The sequence below is a fragment of the Podarcis filfolensis genome, assembly GCF_964270895.1.
Source record: "Podarcis filfolensis genome assembly, chromosome: 2".
Lineage (NCBI taxonomy): Eukaryota > Metazoa > Chordata > Lepidosauria > Squamata > Lacertidae > Podarcis > Podarcis filfolensis.
Window position 1 is genome coordinate 9,098,883 of NC_139605.1, and position 22,592 is coordinate 9,121,474.

General features: G+C 46.3%; 1 protein-coding gene across 2 annotated transcripts in view; it reads right to left on the bottom strand.

Moving 5' to 3' along the window:
* Window positions 1–21,383, bottom strand: part of LOC310756586 (adhesion G-protein coupled receptor G4-like) — a 29,308-nt gene extending 7,925 nt beyond the window's left edge. Inside the window, exons 1-11 of one of the 2 annotated variants that reach the window (XM_083600895.1) lie at window positions 21,043–21,383; window positions 18,781–18,913; window positions 16,770–16,888; window positions 12,990–13,200; window positions 9,464–9,629; window positions 8,757–8,906; window positions 7,134–7,211; window positions 5,019–5,064; window positions 3,273–3,376; window positions 2,063–2,175; window positions 1,029–1,297 (exon numbers count right to left, since the gene is read on the bottom strand). In XM_083600895.1, coding sequence (XP_083457021.1) covers window positions 1,029–1,297; window positions 2,063–2,175; window positions 3,273–3,376; window positions 5,019–5,064; window positions 7,134–7,211; window positions 8,757–8,906; window positions 9,464–9,629; window positions 12,990–13,200; window positions 16,770–16,888; window positions 18,781–18,913; window positions 21,043–21,124 — 1,471 coding nt within the window. In that variant the 5' untranslated portion in view covers window positions 21,125–21,383. Of the gene's footprint in view, window positions 1–1,028; window positions 1,298–2,062; window positions 2,176–3,272; window positions 3,377–5,018; window positions 5,065–7,097; window positions 7,212–8,756; window positions 8,907–9,463; window positions 9,630–12,989; window positions 13,201–16,769; window positions 16,889–18,780; window positions 18,914–21,042 lie in introns of both variants that reach the window. The other variant, XM_083600894.1, reaches the window with a different exon arrangement.
* Window positions 21,384–22,592: the final 1,209 nt, after the last annotated feature.

A 22,592-nucleotide genomic window follows, 5' to 3' on the forward strand; every position in this document is an offset into this window, starting at 1 on the left:
AAGCTGTGGAGTTGCAGGACCAGGGCCAAATATGGCCCTCCTGACCTCCCTGCCTGGCCCTTGGGAGCCTCCCCAGGCCATACCCCCTCCCAGAGGCCATGTACGTGCGCGTACACGTACACACACACACACACACACACACACACACACACACACAGTGCTTTCATTGGCCTAGAGTGAGTTCTTGAACTGTGACAATGCCTCTTGCCTTCTTGGATGGAGAGGATGTGCATAGATTTTACAGTGGTACCTTGGTTCTCAAACACCTTGGTACTCAAAACAACTTGGAACCCAAATACTGCAAACCCGGAAGTAAGCATTCTGGTATGCGAACCTTTTTCGGAAGCCAAATGTGCTCCATTTTGAGCACTATGCATCTGATCTGAGTGCCACACTTCCGTTTTGAGTGTTACACTGAGGTGTGTCTGTTTTTCTTATTTATTTTGCATTTTTGTGGCTCTTTTTCGTTTGGTTTCTGTGACTGCGTTGAACCCAGTCCAGCTACTGATTGACTGATTGTGTGGCGGTAGTACATTGTTTATCGCTTTCATTTTACGGATCAATGGTCTTGTTAGATAGTACAATTCATGTTCAATTGCTGTTTTAAAAAGGGGTTGTTTTTAAAACAGATTAATCCGTTTTGCAATACTTTCTATGGGAAAGCACGCCTTGGTTTTGGAACGCTTTGGTTTTGGAATGGACTTCCGGAACGGAATAAGTTTGAGAACAAAGGTACCACTGTATTGATGGAGACAAAGAGAGACAAAACAGATAGAAGGACAGACAGAGAGACAGAGAGAGAAACACAGAGAGAGAGAGAAAGAGAGAGTGAAAATCGGGCAGAGAGGCGGAGAGACAGATGGGATGCCCCTCTGCCTTCTGCGGGGTCTTAATGCCATCTCCCGAACCAAGAGGGAAATCACATATCCCCACCCGCCCACAGCTGGTATATGGCCCCTAGAAGATTCCCTGTGGGGGGATGTGGCCCTCGGATGGGAAGTGAACCCCCCACCCTGCCCTGCACTTACCCCAGCCAGCCAGGGAAACCTTGAGCATGTAATGCGGGACGTGAGTGTTGAAGACCCTGACCAGCGCATAGTACATGTGGACGGCTTCCAGGCCCATCCAGGTGAAGGCAGCCAGCAGGAAGTAGTGGAGAGCCACGGACACAGCGATGCAGAGGCCGCGCACCTGGAAAGAGGCCAGCCAGGAGTCCAGCAGGAAGGTGAGGTTGAGCATCAGCAGCGCAGAGCAGAGGTGGACGAGGATTCTGGACGGGTCGTCCCCGCGGAGCTTGCTGGAACGAAAGAGGTGAAGGGTTCGCTCGCCCCCTGTGCCCAAGACGCAGCCCCTTTAAGTTCCCAGTGGGGCTGCTGGGCGTGTGAAGGGTCTGGAGTGGGATGCAGCCCCTGAGTTATTTATACCTGCTGAGAGAAGCTCCATAAAAAAGCAACGGTACCAAAATGAATGGACACGGGTGGCGCTGTGGGTTAAACCACAGAGCCTAGGACTTGCTGATCAGAAAGTTGGCGGTTCGAATCCCTGTGACGGGGTGAGCTCCCATTGCTCGGTCCCTGCTCCTGCCAACCTAGCAGTTCGGAAGCACGTCAAAGTGCAAGTAGATAAATAGGTACTGCTCCAGTGGGAAGGTAAACTGTGTTTCCGTGCGCTGCTCTGGTTCGCCAGAAGCGGCTTAGTCATGCTGGCCACATGACCCGGAAGCTGTACGCCGGCTCCCTCGGCAAATAAAGCGAGCTGAGCACCGCAATCCCAGAGTCGGCCACGACTGGACTTAACGGTCAGGGGTCCCTTTACCTTTACCAAAATGAATTATTGTGAAAATAAGAAATTTGGGGAGGGAGGTGGCAAATTTTGTCCTTGCTCAGAGGACTGTATTGCCAAAGCCTGCCCCTCCTGCGTGGCAAGAACTTCACGCCGCTTGCTGCAAGGATGGCGAACGACAAACCAGATTTGGCCTTGGAAACAGGCTTATGTAGCTGTATAAAATCTAAGTAAATAAACATTGCTGTCGTATAGAAAATGGCAGGTGGGTCCTACTTACTCGATGGAAAGGTACACCACTAGAGCCAAGCCGAGGAAGATGGAGGAAAAGCCACATCCCACGTGGGAGACCAATGTTAAAATCTTATCCTCACATCCCGTCCGGTATACGTCCTAGAAACCAGGATGGAAGTCAATAGCCTCTCATTGGGAGAGTTGGTGAGGAAACAGACCCAAAATGATATCTGTTTGGGCACTGCTGACTGAGGTGTGAAATTTTTGGCTTCTATGGATCATGATTTCCCTGCCCCACTCCCTCCACCCCCCCAAGTATTCTGTGAAATTTGGAGTGAAAGGAAAGATTCACATGGGACCTAAGGCTCAGGGTAAACCAATTCTTTCTTCAGCTCATCCTTATTCCTGCATTCGGAAACCTCGTGGCTCATGCTTCTTTACTGCAAATTTTGGAATGCCTGTACGTGATAGACTGTATGTGTGCGAAAACAGTTTGCAAAATCCTCAGGAGCAAATTTTCCACGCAATTTTGCAAATTCCAGAAATATAACCTCCAGAAGTAGTAGTATCACAAGTTCTGGCATTTCACCAGTGTGTGTGTGTGTGTGTGTGTGTGTGTGTGTGTGTGTGTGTGTGTACACAAATGAGTGATTTGGATGAGGCCCAAGGCACTACGGGAGAAGGTTGAATCCTTTCACCCTGTGGCATTTTCCTGGTTGAAATTGTTTCCCAAAATCTGCTGTTTGCACCAGCAGATATAAACGTAAAGATATCAAACTATTACACTAATACTAGTTCGTTGCTTCAAAATGATCCAGTGACATCATGGCTGTGGGATGGGATTTGACTTGTGGGGCGTGGGTGGTGGGCACATTTTTTAGCCACTATACCAACTCTACTAAGCCAAAGGTACTGAATCCACAACGGAACCCCAGCCCTCTTTTCTGATGTTGAGGATAGGATTTTAAAAGAAATACAACCAGTGCTTTTTTCTGGGGGGACGCAGGGGTACACATACCCCTAAACATTTTGCGAATCTTTGTACTTTTGTCCATTTGCTGTATTTATTTTCCCTGATTGGAACTATAAAATGGTGATTTTCTTGAGTCAAAATGAGAGCACCCATAAACATTTTTTTTAGGGGGGAAAAGCACTGAATACTGCTATAGAACTGAACGAAAAGAGACATTCCGCGCTGTCCTTTGCAGGAACCACACGGGGCAATTAGTTCTGACAAATCAGTGACAAAAGCTTACCAGCAAGACTCCAAAATGGGTCAGGTGGCTGCAGTTGCAGATTGTGTAATTTGCGTTTGTGCGCTGCACCTCACACCCTGATGTATCCCAGCCTCCTTGGTTATCTGCGCAGCAGGGAAGAGAAGAGATTTCATCTGCAGTTACTCGTCCCTCACCATTTATAGATCTTTTCCCAACAGAACACGGGGGATGTGTGACTCTCTGCAGAGACTCCTGCTGACTTGGGGCTTAGCTGCAACCATCACAGGGAGGGGCGGAGAGGCGCTAAGCATATCATGCTCCCACCATGCACTTCTCAGATCGCCCACTTAAGACTGCTGTTGGTAAATTTGTGGGAGAAAGAAACCTTGAAAGTTGTGCTTTACTTGGCTGCATCCCTTTTAAACAGAGGCATAATTCTCTGTTGCCTAGAGCTGTTGCACTGGAACTTTGAACTACAGACGCACATTTGAATGCATCAAAATATTATTTCAGTTACAGCTCCCCTCAAGCTACTCCTTCAAATCATGCAATTCTCAGCTAACTTTGAATTTGCTGCATTTTTGCCTAGAAGTCTTGACCTAAATACTAAATTTGTTCTAGGTTTAATGAAAGAGGGTCATACTGAAGTGACTAACTTTGGAGCAAACCTAACATTTCGCCCTCCATCCCGGTTTTAAATAAGTGATGATTTGTTGTCTGTGTCCAGCTGGTGAAGCGTTAAATGCTCTCATGGGCAACAGCTAAAACCATAAATCAGAACTTAACCGCTTATTATTACAGTGGTACCCTGGTTCTCAAACAACTTGGAACCCAAACACTGCAAACCCAGAAGTAAGTGTTCTGGTTTGCGAACTTTTTTGGAAGCTGAACATGCTCCATTTTGAGTGTTACGCTTCCGATTTGAGTGCCACGCTTCCATTTTGAGTGCCACACTTCTGTTTTGAGTATCATGCTGAGGTCTGTCTGTTTTTGCTATTTATTTTGTGGTTTTGTTTTGTGGCTTTTTTGTTTTGTTTTTGTGACTGTGTGGAACCCAGTCCAGCTACTGATTGATTGATTGATTGATTGTGTGTGTGTGTGTGTGACTGTAGGACGTTGTTTATTGCAGGTTTCCTCAACCTCAGCCCTCCAGATGTTTTGAGACTACAATTCCCATCATCCCTGACCGCTGGTCCTGCTACCTAGGGATCATGGGAGTTGTAAGCCAAAAACATCTGGAGGGCCGAGGCTGAGGAAGCCTGGTCTATCGCTTTCATTTTATGGATCAATGGTCTCGTTAGATAGTAAAATTCACGTTATATTGCTATTTTTAAAAGGAGTTGTTTTTAAAAGTCTGGAACTCTGGTTTCTCTTCAGATCATATAAATCTTTCGCCTTTTGCCAATGTAGGTCTTTCAAGACCGGTGTTACGTGGTCTTGGCAGCCGCCCCCAGTCACCAGTCTAGCTGCCGCATTCTGGATTAGTTGTAGTTTCCGGGTCACCTTCAAAAGTAGCCCCACGGAGAGCGCATTGCAGTACTAATTAAAGTTAAGGCAGCTGCATTTGACACAGCTGGCTTCTGCTCGAGAGGACTTCTGCTGGAGGAGAAGATATCAACGCAATGATGCCCTGTTTGCCTAGCGCTGGGAAGCAACAGCAGGGAAGGCCTGTTTGCCTTCAAGCGCTCTGTGGGCTTCCCAGGGACACCACGGAAATCAGTACACCAGACTAGACGGACCTTTGTTCTGGCCCAGAACAGAGCTAGTTATATCCTTCATACTCACCGTTCTTCTTAAAGTTCCAAAATACACAGTGCACAGACCCATTGTCCTGAAAAGCAAAAGGAATGGCTTAGGACAATGGTGGCGAATGTATGGCACATGTGGCAGAGTGGGCACTCGGAGACCTCTCTGTGGGCACACGCACCATCGCCCCAGCATGGCCGTTGTTGGGGGCTGGCAAAGTGGGCAGCCGCTCCCCCCCCCAATTGAAAACAGACAGGCCGATCAGTTAAGAGGCAGATAGCTATTTATGTTGTTAGCTTTTATGAAAATAATAAGCCGAAGGTAGATGCACACACGAAATAAAGCCAGCCAGGAACTACTAGTCCCCAAGCAAGTTCAGCCTCCAAAATCAGTATCGGTACCTCCAGCCAACCAGCTCCAAAAAATATAGAATGATAGCATTCTCTTGCAGGACAAATTATTCAGATTTTATCTTGGTTGTGGACAGTGCTTATCTGCATGAAGGAAATTTCAAGAAATCTGTTCCGAGAGGGGCAGCAGTTACACCTTTACTGAAGAAGCCTCCTTTCAGCTTGGTGATTTTGGAAATTACAGACCAGCTTGAAATCCAACAGTTTTGACTAAAATGGTTGAGCGAGCAGTGATTCCATCTCTTTATGACTTAGGGTTGACTTAGGGCTCATCCGCTTGACCCATCACTTTCCCCAGGGGGGAACCCGCTGTTTCCCTCTGGATCAGAGCAAAGTCAAGTGGGTTTTCTGTGGAATGATATTTATCCTGATTTAGAGCTGAATAACAGGTTGGAAAGGCAAAACCACCTGGACCTGTGCTTTTCCTTCTCTAGGTGACCTGTGTGGCCTGACATGTACCTTCTTTCAGCTGATATTATTCTTTCATATAGGGGTAGCCAACATGGTACTCTGCAGATGCTACTGAATTATAACACTTCTGATCTCTGCCTATTGGCCACGCTGGTGGGGTTGGGAGTCCAGCAACATCTGAAGGGGGCAGTCGTGGCCAGATGCTGGCGGGGCAGGGAGGACTATCGGTGGCGGAAGACGCGAGTGGAGCGGCGGGCAGCAGCCTGAGGAGATGACAGGATTTCTCTCTTCCCCTCCCTTTATCCCTTTCACCCCCACCCGGAAATATCTGTGGCCCAGGACTAGAAAGAGCCCGACCCCTTTATTTTGACCCGTTTTAGGGTCTATTGCCTTGACTTTTGTTTTTGTGGGGGTGGGAAAGAGGTTTAGGAAGCCCTTCAGGCCAGTAATGAGGTGTGGGGGGCACAACGTAAGAAGGCCGTGATGAGGGACCCCTGAGGTGGGGCCTGAGCCCCCTCCCCCAATTCCCCATTCCCAATTTACAGGCCTTCTCTATTTATCTCTATCTGCCGCCCCCCATTAAAAAGGATTGGTAAGCTCTCCACCATCCCACCTTAAAAGGTTTTTTTAAAAAAAACATCTGAAGGGCACCATAATAGCTGCCCCTGCGTACACCAATAGCCTGCCTTTACTTCATCATGGGGTTCTTAGGCAAACTCTCATCAAACAGCAAAACATCATCATCATCATCTATTTATACCCTGCCCATCTGGTGGGTTTATTTATTTGTTTGTATGTGCGCATGCAGAAAACGTTATTATCCCATATTAAATGGCTGTGTTGGCACTTTGCGATTGGGTTGCAATTTGGACACTTGCTCTCTAAAAGGTTCCCCACCACTGGCTTAGGGGGTGTTTTGCTTCCAGAAGTTGGGAAGGGCCACAGGTGAGCAGCAGAGCGCAGTGGTGAAGCTAACTGCTCCGGCAGCGGGAGCAGTGTACATCCAGGGGTGTGGCTGGCGCGCATCCCAGGGAGCGTGTCGCGTGTCAGGGGGGTTTGCGGCAAGCAACGCACGCCCTGGAGAGCTGCTGCTGCCAGTCAGTGTAAACAATACGGAATTAGATGCACCACTGGTCTGGCTCCGTGTTCAGGCAGCTTCCTGTGTTCTTGAATTCCAAGAGCTGGCCTTTAGGATCATCCCCAAATCAAAGCAAAGCATCTCGATTTGCCAGCAATCAATGCGCTCTAATGCTGCAGAATCAACACTTATGCAACTGGAGACAACAGGATACTATACCGTCGTTGAGTTTATATGTTGCAGAATTATATTCACTGGCTCCGAGAGGTTTTGAACAACCACATTTTCAACACTGGCGCCCACAACATAGGTGATCAGTTTTTTATTCTTTTCCTGTAACAGACAGGTGCAAAGTTTCATAGCTTGGGAGCCAACCATTGGTAAACACAACAACACAAAAACCCTCTTTTTTTCTTATACATTTTCGGTTGAATGAGCAATTTGCAAAAGATCTGAATTAACTGTCAGCCCTACCAGCTCTTCCTCTCCCACCCACCTCCTCTTTTTCTTTTAAATTGTTTTTTATTAATTTTGGGAATGAAAAACAAGAAACAGTACCCACAAAATTTCTAGTAAGTCCACATCCAAACATCTTCCAATATTTGGCCATAATTAAACAACCACTGCCATCAAAAAGATGACAAATTCTTTGCTTCTTAAACTCTTATTATTTTTAAATATAGAAAGCAAAGAAAGCATTATTTTTAAATATAGAAAGCAAAGTTTTTTGTCGTCCCCCCCCCCCAACTATCACTCTACATTCTGCAGTTACTATGCATGCTTGCTCCTTGCTGGACTGATTTGGAAGAATTTTTCACCCCCTTTAAAGATTTTTGGTGCTACTTGCTTCTCGTTCTCACATGGGCTACAATTCTGGTGGGCCTCGTCACCCAAATTAGCCATTATAAGGAGTGCTGTTAAACTGCAGCTGTTAGCAGATGGTTCCTCAGCCCAATTCAATCTGTCTTCAAAGACATTCGTGGTCTGGACTCCCAGATATCTTCTGCATGTACCCCACCAGCAAAAGCTGTTAAAATCTGCCAGCAAAGCCCTTTCTCCAGGCACCATCCTCTCATGAGGTGAGAAGGCTACCTGTCAGGAACGGGGCCTTCTCTGTGGTGGCCTCTGGGGCAACCTTGAGAGACGCGCTCTGTCTTCCTCCCCAGCCTCTTTGACAGAAATAAGGCATGTGGAAACTGAGATTGTCTGATTGTTGATATGCCTGATTTGGATCTGTTTTGGAATTTTAAGAACTGCGTATACCGCCTTGTGAACCTATGTGGAAAATCGGAAGGAAGGAAGGAAGGAAGGGCAGTCAAAAGACTATGCTGAAGGCCAAGTGAAATGTGTGAGAATATTTAGAATTAGCCAAATGAACAGATATAATAAGACAAAACCAAAAAAGTGAAGTGAAAAAGGAATGGGAGTGCCTAAATGAATACCTTAAAAACCAAGGTTCGAGGACAGAAATCTGGCTGAGTCTGGAATAATCTTGTGAAGTGAAAGGATAAGAAAGAGGGATTTATATCTAGATGCTAGGATAGAGATGATAAGGAAAACAAGAAAACAGGAAGATACAATGAGAGGTAAAGGAGGTGCTGTGGGATTGGTGGAAGTCAATGTTTGTTTTTCTCTTTCGTGTTTATATTATTAACTTGTAAGATATGGATTTGGGTTTTTTTGTATGCTGGTTTTTGTGTTTTGTATATTGTTATTTTCTGATATTTCTCGTGTTGTTGTTGTTGTTGTGTGGAAAATACTAATAAAATTTACTTTAAAAAAAGAAAGAAAGAAAGAAATGTGTGAGAGGGAGATTCTGGAGCTTCCTGCCATTTGCTTCCTGATCTGCCTGTGCCATTCAGCGGTGGCCATTTTTACCTGAAACGGCGAAGTTGTTCCGAAGAAAGAAAACTGGATCTTTGTGTGATCTTCTGGCTCAAAGGACTGGGCCTCCAAGTAATCCTTCAGCAGTTCTGGCAAAAATATGGATGCCAGGGCCGTTTCAAAGGGTGCCTGGCGGATATCAATCTGCGTGGAAGAGAAAATGTTTGGGGGGTGTTAAGTTGTGGGTGAACATATCAGACGACACAGCAATTCTTCAAACAGCTCTTGTTTATTCACAGGCCAGAACAGAACTGATCTGAAGGGCTCAGTCAGCCTGCTTATATAGAGCTCCAGTACAACGTTACTGTAGCAACTTTCTAAAACTATCCAATCACTGAACGTCACTTTCGATCCTTCATTTGCATACAAACTATCCAATCACTGAACATCACTTTCGATCCTTCATTTGCATAACTATCTACAGTATCCCCCTGCTGGCCCAGGGTGAGAACTTCAGTATATAACAGGGGGCTAGAGTCACCTCCAGACAAAACTACAGATGGTCACATATCGTCATCCTCCTCACACCTGTGTGCCTTTCCAAGTTCCCTATGTACATCTAAGACACAGTCCAGAGAGCAAAGCCCACTTTCACCCTATTTTTCAGTGGAAGAGTTGGAGACTTTGACTTAGCAGCTCTCTGGACCTGGCAGGAACTGGTCGTGGGGGAGAAGGACAGAGTCAAAAGAAGGGCCTCTTACCTGTGGATCCATTGCAGAGTCATAGGATGTGACCCCAAAAGCAACTCCCTTGAAATTCACGGGATCTGGGCGCATGAGAGCCAAAGCCAGCCTTGGGAGAACGATGGACTCACTTTTCCCACTGAAGTTCAGCTTGAAACCTATTTGTTCCAGTACCTTTAAAATGCTAAACAACAAAGGGAACAAAACAAGTGAGCTTTGTTTTATGGCTCTCACAACTAGACGGTGGTATCCCCTTCTCTCTCATTATCGACCCATGTATTATTCTATTTGGTCCTTACTACACCAACATACGTGGGACGCGGGTGGCACTGTGGGTTAAACCAAAGAGCCTAGGACTTGCCGATCAGAAGGTCAGCGGTTTGAATCCCCGCGACGGGGTGAGCTCCCATTGCTCGGTCCCGCTCCTGCCAACCTAGCAGTTCGAAAGCACGTCAAAGTGCAAGTAGATAAATAGGTACCGCTCCGGCGGGAAGGTAAACGGTGTTTCCGTGCGCTGCTCTGGTTCGCCAGAAGCGGCTCAGTCATGCTGGCCACATGACCCAGAAGCTGTACGCCGGCTCCTTCGGCCAATAAAGCGAGATGATCGCCGCAACCCCAGAGTCGGCCACGACTGGACCTAATGGTCAGGGGTCCCTTTACCCTTTACCTGTATGTATGTATGTATGCATAAAGAAATTTATTATTTATTATTTATTATTTATTATTTATTATTTATTATTTATTATTTATTATTTATTATTTATTATTTATTATTTATTATCTATTATCTATTATTTATTATTTATTATTTATTATTTATTACTACTACCACTGTGAGAATAGGATGCTGGACTCGATGGGCCATTGCCTGTTCCAGCAGCCAGTCTCTTCTGACGCTCTCACTGAATTAAGTGGGCAAATGGAGGACAGGAGCAAATCATGCCTCCTTCTAGCGTTAGGAAGCCTGCCTCCAGTTTCACAGTTTTTCACACCATCTGCTACCCAAAAAGGTGCTGAAGTGAGAAACAAAAACAAAAAAAAGACACTTGTTTGGTCCTGGTTTGGAAGCAGCCGTCAGATTTTTCAGTTCGGCTTGTAGCAATTGCAAACTACTTTCCTAGTAAGCGCTTGCAGGCTCTTGTGTGCATCTTGGATCTAGTTGTCCTAAGGGTGAAGGGGAGGGGATAGAGCAGCCCACACACCCCTTCTCTGGATCCCTGAGATTCTGCTGCCCTAGGAATCTGCCTGTCCTGCCTATGACCCAGATGTGAAAAAACAGCCTAATTTAACTAGAGAAAAGGTGCTGTGTGAAAGCTGCTACTCAGATCACTACAGCTTGGGAGGCTACAGTAGTAGGAGGAGGAACACTGTGGGGAGAATCACGACACAACCCAGTGCTTTTTATTCGGCAAGTCTATAGTCTATTTTCAGCCCCCCAACATAACGTTTGATTCCCATGTGTTAAAAAATGAGAGGCTGAGGATCCCACATTGCATTCCAAAGACCCTGACAGTTTTAGGCACCGCCTCCGTATCCCAAACTCATCCCCCTGCCATGAGATTGGTTTAGGTCCAGGGTTGAACCAGCAGCCCTTGGAGTGAATCTGGCTGGCAAAATGGATTTGGTCCACAGTCAGCAAGCTTTAAATGAGTTGCAGCAGTTTGATTCAATTGCCTCCCCCATTCTGAGCATTTTCACCAGGGGGACAATAGCGCTTCCACTGCTCTTGGGGCCTGGTCTCCCCACCCACCATGATTCTGTGGAGGATTTCGCCCCGTTGGGGATTCCTAGCTTGCAGGATTCAATCTGTCTTTAACATACAGGGTGACACCACTTCCGGCACACCCTTCTCTGTTCTTCTTAAAAAGTTTGCATCCAGAGATAACAGAGTCCCACTGGTTCTCTCCATTTCAACAGGTTTCTGTTGTGCCCACTATATTGTTATAGATTTGGGGGGGGAACCCCCCTAACCCTAGAAATTAATAAATGGTATAGATTTTGATGTTAAAGCTATGGTTTTCCCAGTAGTGATGTATGGAAGTGAGAGCTGGACCATAAAGAAGGCTGGTCGCCGAAGAATTGATGCTTTTGAATTATGGTGCTGGAGGAGACTCTTGAGAGTCCCATGGACTGCAAGAAGAACAAACCTCTCCATTCTGAAGAAAATCAGCCCTGAGTGCTCACTGGAAGGACAGATCGTGAAGCTGAGGCTCCAATACTTTGGCCACCTCATGAGAAGAGAAGACTCCCTGGAAGAGAACCTGATGTTGGGAAAGAGGGAGGGCACAAGGAGAAGGGGACGACAGAGGACGAGATGGTTGGACAGTGTTCTTGAAGCTACCAGCATGAGTTTGATCAAACTGCGGGAGACAGTGGAAGACCGGAGGGCCTGGCGTGCTCCGGTCCATGGGGTCACGAAGAGTCGGACACGACTAAACAACTAAACAACAACAAATGGATTTTGATTATTTTTGAGTAGTGAAGGGAAGATTGGAGGCCAGTGGAAAAGTACAGGCTAAGCTTCCTTTCAAAGCCAGGGCCTCACCTGGAATTAGAGACATTAACGTGACAAAAAGTGCTGATGGCCCTTCTAAGAGGATCTTGGGCCTGGGAGAAAGAAGGTTGCCAGGGTAACTGGGTGTGAAGTGACAGGAAAAGAGAGTCTTTAGCCAGATGTGCTGGGAAGAAGAAGGAGAGAACCAAGAGAGAGATCCATCTTGGGCAGGTTGGCTGAAGGCTGGCTGGGAGAGATGCTTTTGACTGCTGCGGGGAACACGTTCCTCTTGAAAGGCCCTGCTGTGAGATCCAGACTCCCTCCATGTAGACTGCATGCCATGAAGGAGGGCCCTCCTACACTAGCCCTTCCCTGACAAAGTTTCCTTTATGAATGTTGGGGTTTGGGTTTGGGGGGAAGGGGTTAATACAAGGGAGTATTAAATCCCCTAGCCAGGCTTTGCAAAGCTTGTCCCCTCCAAATGTTTCTGAACTACAACTCCCATCAGCCAGCATGGCTGCATAATGTGGGGGCTGATAGGCGTCAGAGGCAAATGGGAACGGGAGCACAAAAAACCCTGGAGAATAAGCAGCTGGGCAAAGGCTGTCCTAGTAAAGGTAAAGGGACCCCTGACCATTAGGTCCAGTCATGACCGACTCTGGGGTTGTGGCGCTCGTCTCACTTTATTGGCCAAGGAAGCTGGCGTACAGTTTCCGGGTCATGCGGCCAGCATGACTAAGCTGCTTCTGGCGAACCAGAGCAGCGCACAGAAACGCCGTTTACCTTCCCACCGGAGCGGTACCTATTTATCGACTTGCACTTTGACGTGCTTTCGAACTGCTAGGTTGGCAGGAGCAGGGACCGAGCAACAGAGCTCACCCCGTCGTGGGGATTCAAACCACCGACCTTCTGATCGGCAAGTCCTAGGCTCTGTGGTTTAACCCACAGCGCCACCCGCACCCCAAGGCTGTCCTAGTTACACTTTAAAGTCACACAAGGATCCTTCTTTCCTGTGTGGGTAGCCACAGATTCTCTGGCAAGACCCCTTACCTGTTGATCTGTCCTTGCAAGCCCTGGGCGTTGGTAGCCTGTGTCAGAATGATATCTATTATTTGTAATGCTTTCCTCCCTAGCGCCTCGCTGATCTCCTCACAGTTGGCAATTTCAGTGAGCTTGCTCACAAGGACCTCGATTTTTTCCTTACTCAGCTTAGAAGAATTCAGCAGAATCAAAATGAGATCTGCCACTTCCTCAGCGTTTTCTGCAACAGAAAAAAAAATGCAAGTAGGTTTTCTTCCTCACGAATGAAGGCATCACCAGGAGGCTACTTGGTATTGGTACAGTGGTACCTCGGGTTAAGTACTTAATCCGTTCTGGAGGTTCGTTCTTAACCTGAAACTGTTCTTAACCTGAAGCACCACTTTAGCTAATGGGGCCTCCTGCTGCCGCCGCGCCGCCACTGCACAATTTCTGTTCTCATCCTGAAGCAAAGTTCTTAACCCGAGGTACTATTTCTGGGTTAGCGGAGTCTGTAACCTGAAGCATATGTAACCCGAGGTACTACTGTATTGGTATGGGGACGAACATGCCTTTCTTTCTCTCGAAGGAGGCAGACCTGGGAATGGTAGTTAATGGTAGTTAATACAGGTTTATAAGGATCTAGAAACCTGTCTGAACTAGTTGCCTTGCCCAGGGACCTGAAAGACCTTGTTCTCTGGTCTGTGGCTCCTGACCTTGTACAGGTGAGGCAACTCCTGGCCAAATTTTATGGGTCTCACCATTATCCCAAGGCTCCTTGCTGGATTTCCATCCCCCAAACCTTGTGTGAGCTTGGCCACAGGCAGGGCACCCAAGAACGTGGACCCGTTGTTCACCCCACCCCCAGAGAGCCACGCTCATGAAGTAACCACAAGTTCAGATTCCTAGCAAAGCTGAAAGCTGTAGTGTTCAGGTGGGATTGCTATGAGGAATTAAAAAAATATGGAGCAAGCCATTTGCGTCAGAAATGAAAGCATTGTGTTGACTGGGCTTGAGCCATTTGATATGATTTCTGATCAATTGACGCCTCTGCATCTCTGTCCTATTTCTCTTGCTTGACAAGTCACGTACACAGACCAGTTGCCGGTTGCTTCACCAGGCATAAAGATATTAGGTAGCTTTGATTTAGCTTCTCTTGGTTTTGTTAATCTTAGGGCCAGGAAGAGAGTTCACAAGGAGATGATAAAAATGCCTATCTTTCCATGCCATCCTCCCTCTCCTGTTTACTGCTGTTTATGACCTCCGGGGTTTGCTAAAAGCATTCCTCCTTGATTCCTATTTTATTTACTCCTATGTATGCATGCTCAGGGACGCGGGTGCCGCTGTGGGTTAAACCAGAGAGTCTAGGGCTTGCCGATCAGAAGGTCGGCGGTTTGAATCCCCGCGACGGGGTGAGCTCCCGTTGCTCGGTCCCTGCTCCTGCCAACCTAGCAGTTCGAAAGCACGTCAAAGTGCAAGTAGATAAATAGGTACCGCTCTGGCGGGAAGGTAAACGGCGTTTCCGTGTGCTGCTCTGGTTCGCCAGAAGTGGCTTAGTCATGCTGGCCACATGACCTGGAAGCTGTACGCCGGCTCCCTCGGCCAGTAAAGCGAGATGAGCGCCACAACCCCAGAGTCGTCCACGACTGGACCTAATGGTCAGGGGTCCCTTTACCTTTACCTTTATGCATGCTCAAGTAGGAAATAGTTTCTTTGTAGTTACAAGGATTTCTCTGATCTGACTTCGTCCCACATGGGGATGTTTTTGAAATGCTCAGAGGACATCTGATTGGTTCTTACAAGCACTGTGTTAAAAGTTCTTTTGTTAATAAAGGGACCTGGGCCAGGGCGTGGCAGATTATTATTCGCACTTCCTCCCAGTCTTGCTAGCCAAGCCTTGTGTGTATTCTATTAATCAGAGTCCAATCCTTCCTTGCTTTTGGAACGCAACAAAAGCCGCCCGGGAGAACCAGCATAAGAGGAGCCTGCTGACTCTGAGCACAAGATCCCTCTCCTCCCTTGAGTTTTCCAGAAACTGACATTCAGAAGCATTGCTGCCTCTGACTGTGAAAGCAGGGCAGAGCTGTCATGGCTAGTGGCCATCGATAGCCCTCTCCTCCTCCATGAATTCCTTCAATCCTCTTTTAAAGCCATCCAAATTGGTGGCTATCGCTGCCTCTTGCGTCAACAAACTCCATGTGCTGCATGAAAGAGGACTTTCTCTTATATGTCCTGGAAACGCCTGACCATTGGTTACGTGGGCTGCTAGAACTGCAGCCAAGCAACACCTGGAGGTCTACAGGTCCCCTGTCCCTGGTGTTTGAAGGAACGGACAAACAATAACCTCATGACATCATGGATAAGAGGATACAGAGAGGACATATGATAGCCAGTGCTTTTCTCCATGGTACTCACCATGAAGCTGCTACAGTAAGTGCCACACATTTAACCAGTGCTTTTCTTCTAAAGACAAAAAGGTGTTGGTACTGTGTACCTTTGAGCACCCCCAGAACCAAAGCTATTGGCAAAACCTATTGGTGTTTCGCAACTTTCTGACTAGTTGCAGGACCTTAGCGAGACCTAGCAGGGTAAAGGCAGAATCCACGGAAGCAATTGGCGACTTGGCTGCAGACAGGATAGACGAAGCAGGAACCAGGAACTTGTAGTTAGGTGTTTATTATATACAGTGGACTATTTACAGGAACAGAACACGGATCTTTTGCTAGCTCTCTCATACACAACTCACAACTCCTACACTGACACACAGAACTCTGAACACTGAACTCTGAACTAACACATTCCAGTTGGTAGGCCATTAATTATCACTCCTCAGAGAGAGCTTGACCAAGAAGGACACTGACAAACTGGAACGTGTCCAGAGGAGGGCAACCAAAATGGTCAAAGGCCTGGAAACGATGCCTTATGAGGAACGGCTAAGGGAGCTGGGCATGTTTAGCCTGGAGAAGAGGAGGTTAAGGGGTGATATGATAGCCATGTTCAAATATATAAAAGGATGTCACATAGAGGAGGGAGAAAGGTTGTTTTCTGCTGCTCCAGAGAAGCGGACACGGAGCAATGGATCCAAACTACAAGAAAGAAGATTCCACCTAAACATTAGGAAGAACTTCCTGACAGTAAGAGCTGTTCGACAGTGGAATTTGCTGCCAAGGAGTGTGGTGGAGTCTCCTTCTTTGGAGGTCTTTAAGCAGAGGCTTGACAACCATATGTCAGGAGTGCTCTGATGGTGTTTCCTGCTTGGCAGGGGGTTGGACTTGATGGCCCTTGTGGTCTCTTCCAACTCTATGATTCTATGATTCAATCAGGGAGCTGTCTCCATGCCTCTGTTTTCACCAGGCAGGCTTACTCCTTCAGATTGCCTTCTGGCTGTCTGCCAAACCTTAATTGACTCTGTGTGAGTAGCTGCACGTATTCAGATTTCCCAACAAAAGCCTGATGATAGCCATCTTCAAATATCTAAAGGGCTGTCCCATGGAAGATGGAGCAAGCTTGTTTTATCCTGCTCCGCAGAGTAGGACCCGTATCCCAATTTTTCCAGTTACAAAAAAAGGAGGAAACTAAACATCAGGAAGAACTTTCTGACAGTAAGAGGTGTTCAACAGCGGAATGGTCTCTCCCAGGTGGTGGTGGACATTCCTTCCTTGGAGGTTTTTAAGCAGTGGTTAGATGGTCATCTGCCATATTTAATCTAGTTGAGGTTCCTGCATTGCAGCAGGTTGGACTGGATTACTCTCGGGGGTCCCTTCCAACTCTACACTTCTATGATTGCATGTCAAGCAAAGAAAACCCACTTACCCACTGTGATGGTCATGTTTTTCAGTTCCATGATAGTATTAGGTAGCGTTTGCACCAGCTGGCACACAGTCAGGTTTTGTCTCCTCCAATAAGCATTTCCCGTGTTGATATTAATCACACTTCAAAATGTAAAGGAGAGAAAGAGAAACCAAGAGAAATTAAGAGCATGCATTACCAAGACCACATAACACCGGTCTTGCAAGACCTACATTGGCTCCCAGTACGTTTCCAAGCACAATTCAAAGTGCTGGTGCTGACCTTTAAAGCCCTAAACAGCCTCAGTCCAGTACACCTGAAGGAGCGTCTCTACCCCCACCGTTCTGCCCAGACACTGAGGTCCAGCACCGAGGGCCTTCTGGCGGTTTCCTCGCTGTGAGAAGCCAAGTTACAGGGAACCAGGCAGAGGGCCTTCTTGGTAGTGGCACCCCCCCTGTGGAACACCCTCCCACCAGATGTCAAAGAGAAGAACAACTATCAGACTTTTAGAAGACATCTGAAGGCAGCCGAGATTGGATGGCCACCTGTCAGGCATTGTTTAGCTGTGATTCCTGCACTGCAGAGGGTTGGACTGGATAACTCCAATGAGTCTATGCATTTAATCTTGTCTTCCTGTTTGGCGGCCATGGCGAACGGCTGCCCATTGCATCAGAGCTGTCTCGCACGGAATATTTTGAGGATGAGATGGGAGTAATCACCCTCCCAAACCCCCCAGGGTCGGGGGGGGGGCAGCTCCACCCACAGATCACCCAACACTTGCTCCCAGTCTGGAAGGAATGAGGGGGTTGGGGGGGGGGTTGGGTGTAAAGCACCATGCATTTCTTTGGCAACTCTCCAAAGCTGTCGCCATGAGCAACAAACACTTGCTTTTTAAGATGAAATTTGGACTTAATTAACGGGCATGCTCTGAGCGAGGGGAGATAAAGAATTCTGCTAACTGATTCAGCCATTGGGGTACCAAAGGATTCGAGTGGAAGAAGGATTATCATCATCATGGGACTGGTATGTCGGAACGGAAGTGGGGTGAGCCTCCATTATTTCCTTTTGTTATATTTTCCATTTGCTATCTTACTTGGCAAATCTCCCTGGAAGGACTGACTGCCTGAAAGAAAGATTACTTCATTATTGCTACGATTAAGGTTTAACTACAGAATTAACTGTGTGGAATTGGTTTATGAATTTTGCAATTACTTTTAACGGATCAATAAAAGAATAGACAATGGAAATTATGGTTTCTAGCTAAAGTACAGGCTTATTTGTCTTGGAAGGAGATAAAACAAAGAAGTTTGGATACCGTATTTTTCCATCTATAAGACGCCCCCAAGTATAAGACTATTTTGGGGGACTCAGATTTAAGAAAATGGGGGGAAGACATTATATTTTAGGGAAATATAATACGCGGAAAAATACGGTATATGCCTGGTACAAATAGCGGAAAGCCAGATTTCCTCCAGCTTGGGATGTGTTACAGTGGAATTTACAGGAGTGAGAAGTGAAAGGGAATTGCCACGGACAGATTGTTGGAGTAGAAAGAGGTAAACAAAGAAAATAAACATGAAGGATTTTTTTCCACACAGAATCATACTATATTGGTCTAATCCGCCTGCTAGATGAACTCAGAGGCTGTTAAAAACAAATGAAGGATCAATATTGGAATGTCTTATTGGAACTACCTGGACTAATTAAGAGAAGCAGCAAAATTGTGAGTGAGATCATTGCTCCCCGAACCTCAGAGCATGGGAAGTCAACCAAAGACTTATAATTTGGTATAAAATTTGGATCGTTCAATTATTTTATAATTTGGAATTTTTTAATGTGGCTTTTATTGGATTGTTAAAATGGAAAACTTAATAAATTAATTTTTTAAAATCTTGTCTTGTAAAAGGCCTTGAAAGCGCTGTTGCTTTCATGTAAACTGCCTTATGAACCTTCCCAGAAAGGTGGGGTATAAATGCATTCATACAGGTGAAATGTGTTGAGGTTGAGGAAGAAGAGAGAAGGACCCACAACTCACCATGCTCTGGTAGCAAATTGGTCTCCGTTCATCTTGCAGGGCTGAGATGCCACAGTGGCAGGAGCTGTCTCCGGCCACTCGTAGGTCCCCTTGTATTTGGATGGCGGTGTGTGCTGAGAGCATGTCTTTGGGTCTTGGAGCAAGAGCAGACAATGAGAGCCAATTCCACTGGACCCAGCCAATCCAGCATCCTTTCCCCCAACAACCTCAAGAGCATGAAGGCAAGAGCCCTTTCCCCTGTTTTGCTGCCCAGCAAACGAATAATCAGTGGGAGCCGGCTTCTAAAAGTGGAGATTCTAGCTGTCATGGCTGATAGCAGTTAGTCCAGCCCTGCATGCATTTGTCTTAACTCCCTTCTAAAACTGCCATCACATCCACAGTATACTGCTATTGAATTGTATATATACAGCAGTGAATTTACCAGGCGATGGTAAAGAGATCTCTTCATATATAGTGGTACCTTGGTTCTCAAACTTAATCTGTTCTGGAAGTCCGTTCCAAAACCATAGCATTCCAAAACCAAGGCACACTTTCCCATAGAAAGTAATGCAAAACGGATTAATCCGTTCCAGACTTTTAAAAACAACCCCTAAAACAGCGATTTAACATGAAGCTTACTATCTAACAAGACCACCCATCCACAAAATGAAAGCAATCATCAATGTACTGTACTATAAAATAAATAAGACAGCATTGTAGATGATAAAAATTAAAAATTTTTTTTTCTTAATTGCGCTGACAATAGCCATTATTTGGATGGGGGGCTTTTATCCATTTCCACAGTCACACAATCAAGTAGTCAGTAGCTGAACAGGGTTCCACACAGTCACAAAAACAAATTAACCAAAAAAGCCTCAAAAACAAAAACGCAAAATAAATAGCAAAAACAAAAGCGCCGAACTTAAACCGTTCCGGAAGTCCGTTTGACTTCCGAAATGTTCGAAAACCTAGGTGTGGCTTCTGATTGGTGCAGGCGCCCCAGAAGCAATAGCTGATGGCTGCATCGGACATTCGGCTTCCCAAAAACCTTCGAGAAACGGAACACTTACTTCCAGGTTTTCAGTGTTTGAGAACTGAGGCATTTGAGTACCAAGGCATTTGAGAACCAAGGTACCACTGTATATATACAGCAGTTAATTTGCCAGGAGATGGTAAAGTGATCTCTTCACACACAGAGATTTATATTGGCCGGGGCTCCGCTCACACCCACCACAATGAAAATTGCGTTTCCCTTTTCCTTTGAGGGCACAAAGTGCAAAATTGCAACCCAGCAATTCCTTTATTGGAGAGAGAGCCAGCGGGGTGCAGAAACTGGCATGCTCACAGCAACAGATGTTGTGGCAGGGCTGCACCACTCACCTGACCTCTGTTCAACTGAGCCTTGAGGCCACAGGCAGCCGGGTTCAAATCCCCTCCCAGCCACAAAGCTCACTGCGTCATCTTGCGCTGTTCACCATCTTTCAGCCTAGCCTACCACGCAGGGTCATTGTAAGAACAGAAAACGGGAAACTGGGTGTGCTGTTTTGCGCTCCTTGGGGGCATAGCTGTCAACTTTTCCCTTTTCTTGCGAGGAATCCTATTCGGAGTAAGGGAATTTCCCTTTAAAAAAGGGAAACGTTGACAGCTATGCTTGGGGGATGGTCAGGATTAAGAAACCACCATTTTCTGTTTTCCCACAGAATTGTGCCCAAAATGGCTGACAACAACAAACCAAACAAGCCTTCATTCTAACAACTATGTTCTCAGCAGGCATTTCAAAGAAGGTTTTTTGCCCCCTGGTTTTGTGCTTAACTTTTAACTGATTTCTGCAGTGTATTCCTGTATTATAACCTCTCCTGCATTTCTGTTGTAAAGTGCTTGGAAGCTGAGGGGTTGAGCAGTAGGTAAAATTGCTAAACGGAAAAATGTACTAGAAGTAACCTCCACAACAGTGAGTAAATACAGTGGTACCTCTGGTTACGAACTGAATTCGTTCCGGAGGACCATTCTTAACCTGAAACCTGAGGTACCACTTTAGCTAATGGGGCCTCCCGCTGCCACCACGCAATTTCTGTTCTCATCCTGAGGTAAAGTTCTTAACCCGAGGTACTACTTCCGAGTTAGCAGAGTCTGTAACCCAAAGTGCTTGTAACCCGACGTATCACTGTACACACACACACACAATCAATCAATCAATCAATCAATCAATCCATGCAACACTGTATGACACAGCACAAATAAGCCAACCTCGATTTAACAGCTTAAATCTGATGGATACATTACCTAAGTAAACAACGGCGACACCTTTAGATTCCATTGAAAGAGGCTTCTCAATATGACTGCCATTCAAGGCAGTCTGTAACATTTTCCTGATGTTTTCTCTGGGTTGGTCAGATGTGGCCTTGATGACAGACTTTGAGGAAAAGCTGAAAGCACAACAGACAGACAGACAGACAGACAGACAGACAGACAGACAGACAGACACTTGCACTTTGTATTGGGGCTCAACCTTGGCATCTCTTTCCAATACAGACTTCTACCTTTGCCCCTAAGCCAGTGCAGAGAGCATTTCCCTCATTTCTGAAGACACAAAGGGAACCCTCACAGATCAGGGATCAGGGGAGGTTCTTCTTGCTCAGAGGATGCCCAGTCGATCAATCATTTATTATACAGTCACAAGGGCATTAAGCTCAAAGGGTGTTGTTGCCACCCTTCAACAATGTTTGTTGTCCCGTCAACGTCTTTGTCTAGAAATGGTGAAACTGCAACCAAAGCTGGGGCAGCCGTCCACCAGCACTAACACACTAATGATGGAGCTGGTTTGGGAAAGGAGGAGGAGCGTCTCTCATATCTTCCAAGGGGCTTTCACATTAAGTCCTTTCCGAAGGTTGGTTCCAGTATGTATCTGAGCACAATTCAAAGTGTTGGTGCTGACCTTTAAAGCCCTAAACGGCCTCGGCCCAGTATACCTGAAGGAGCGTCTCCACCCCCATCTCTCAGCCCGGACACTGAGGTCCAGCTCTGAGGGCCTTCTGGCGGTTCCCTCATTGCAAGAAGTGAGATTACAGGGAACCAGGCAGAGGGCCTTCTCGGTAGTGGCGCCTGCCCTGTGGAACACCCTCCCACCAGATGCCAAAGAAGTAAACAACTATATGACATTTAGAAGACATCTGAAAGCAGCCCTGTTTAGGGAAGTTTTTAATGACTGATGTTTTAATGTATTTTTAATCTTTTGTTGGAAGCTGCCCAGAGTGGCTAGGGAAACCCAGCCAGATGGGCGGGGTAGAAATATTATTATTATTATTATTATTATTATTATTATTATTAATTGAGTCAGCCAGTCCTATGGATTTCCACAGTGCTTATTTACTGGAAAAGGCTGCTGGGGTGGGCGAGTTCCTTTTGAAACACAGGAGGCTGCCTTGTACTAAGTTGGACCATTGCTCCGTCTAGCTCAGGCTGAGTACGCATTACACCTTTAAAATACATTCAGAGCACTAGATACAGGTAGGTAGCCGTGTTGGTCTGACGTAGTCGAAATAATTTTTTTAAAAAAATGGCATTTGATGGCATCATGGACAGGCCAGCCCTGCCGCGTACTGAAGTTTGTCAAGCATTGCTGGGAATTGCAAACTGCTTTGAGGTTTTCTACAATCAGGTAGCATACAAATTTTATGAAATAAACAAATAACATGATTAGACTTGTAACTGCCAGGGGTGAACGGTGCCCAAAATTCTTTGAGGGAGGAAATGTGCTTCAAAGGTGCACTAAAGGCATCGTGTACACACAGCCTTGGCATTGCCAACACTGGCCCGCAGTGGCTCTCTGTGGT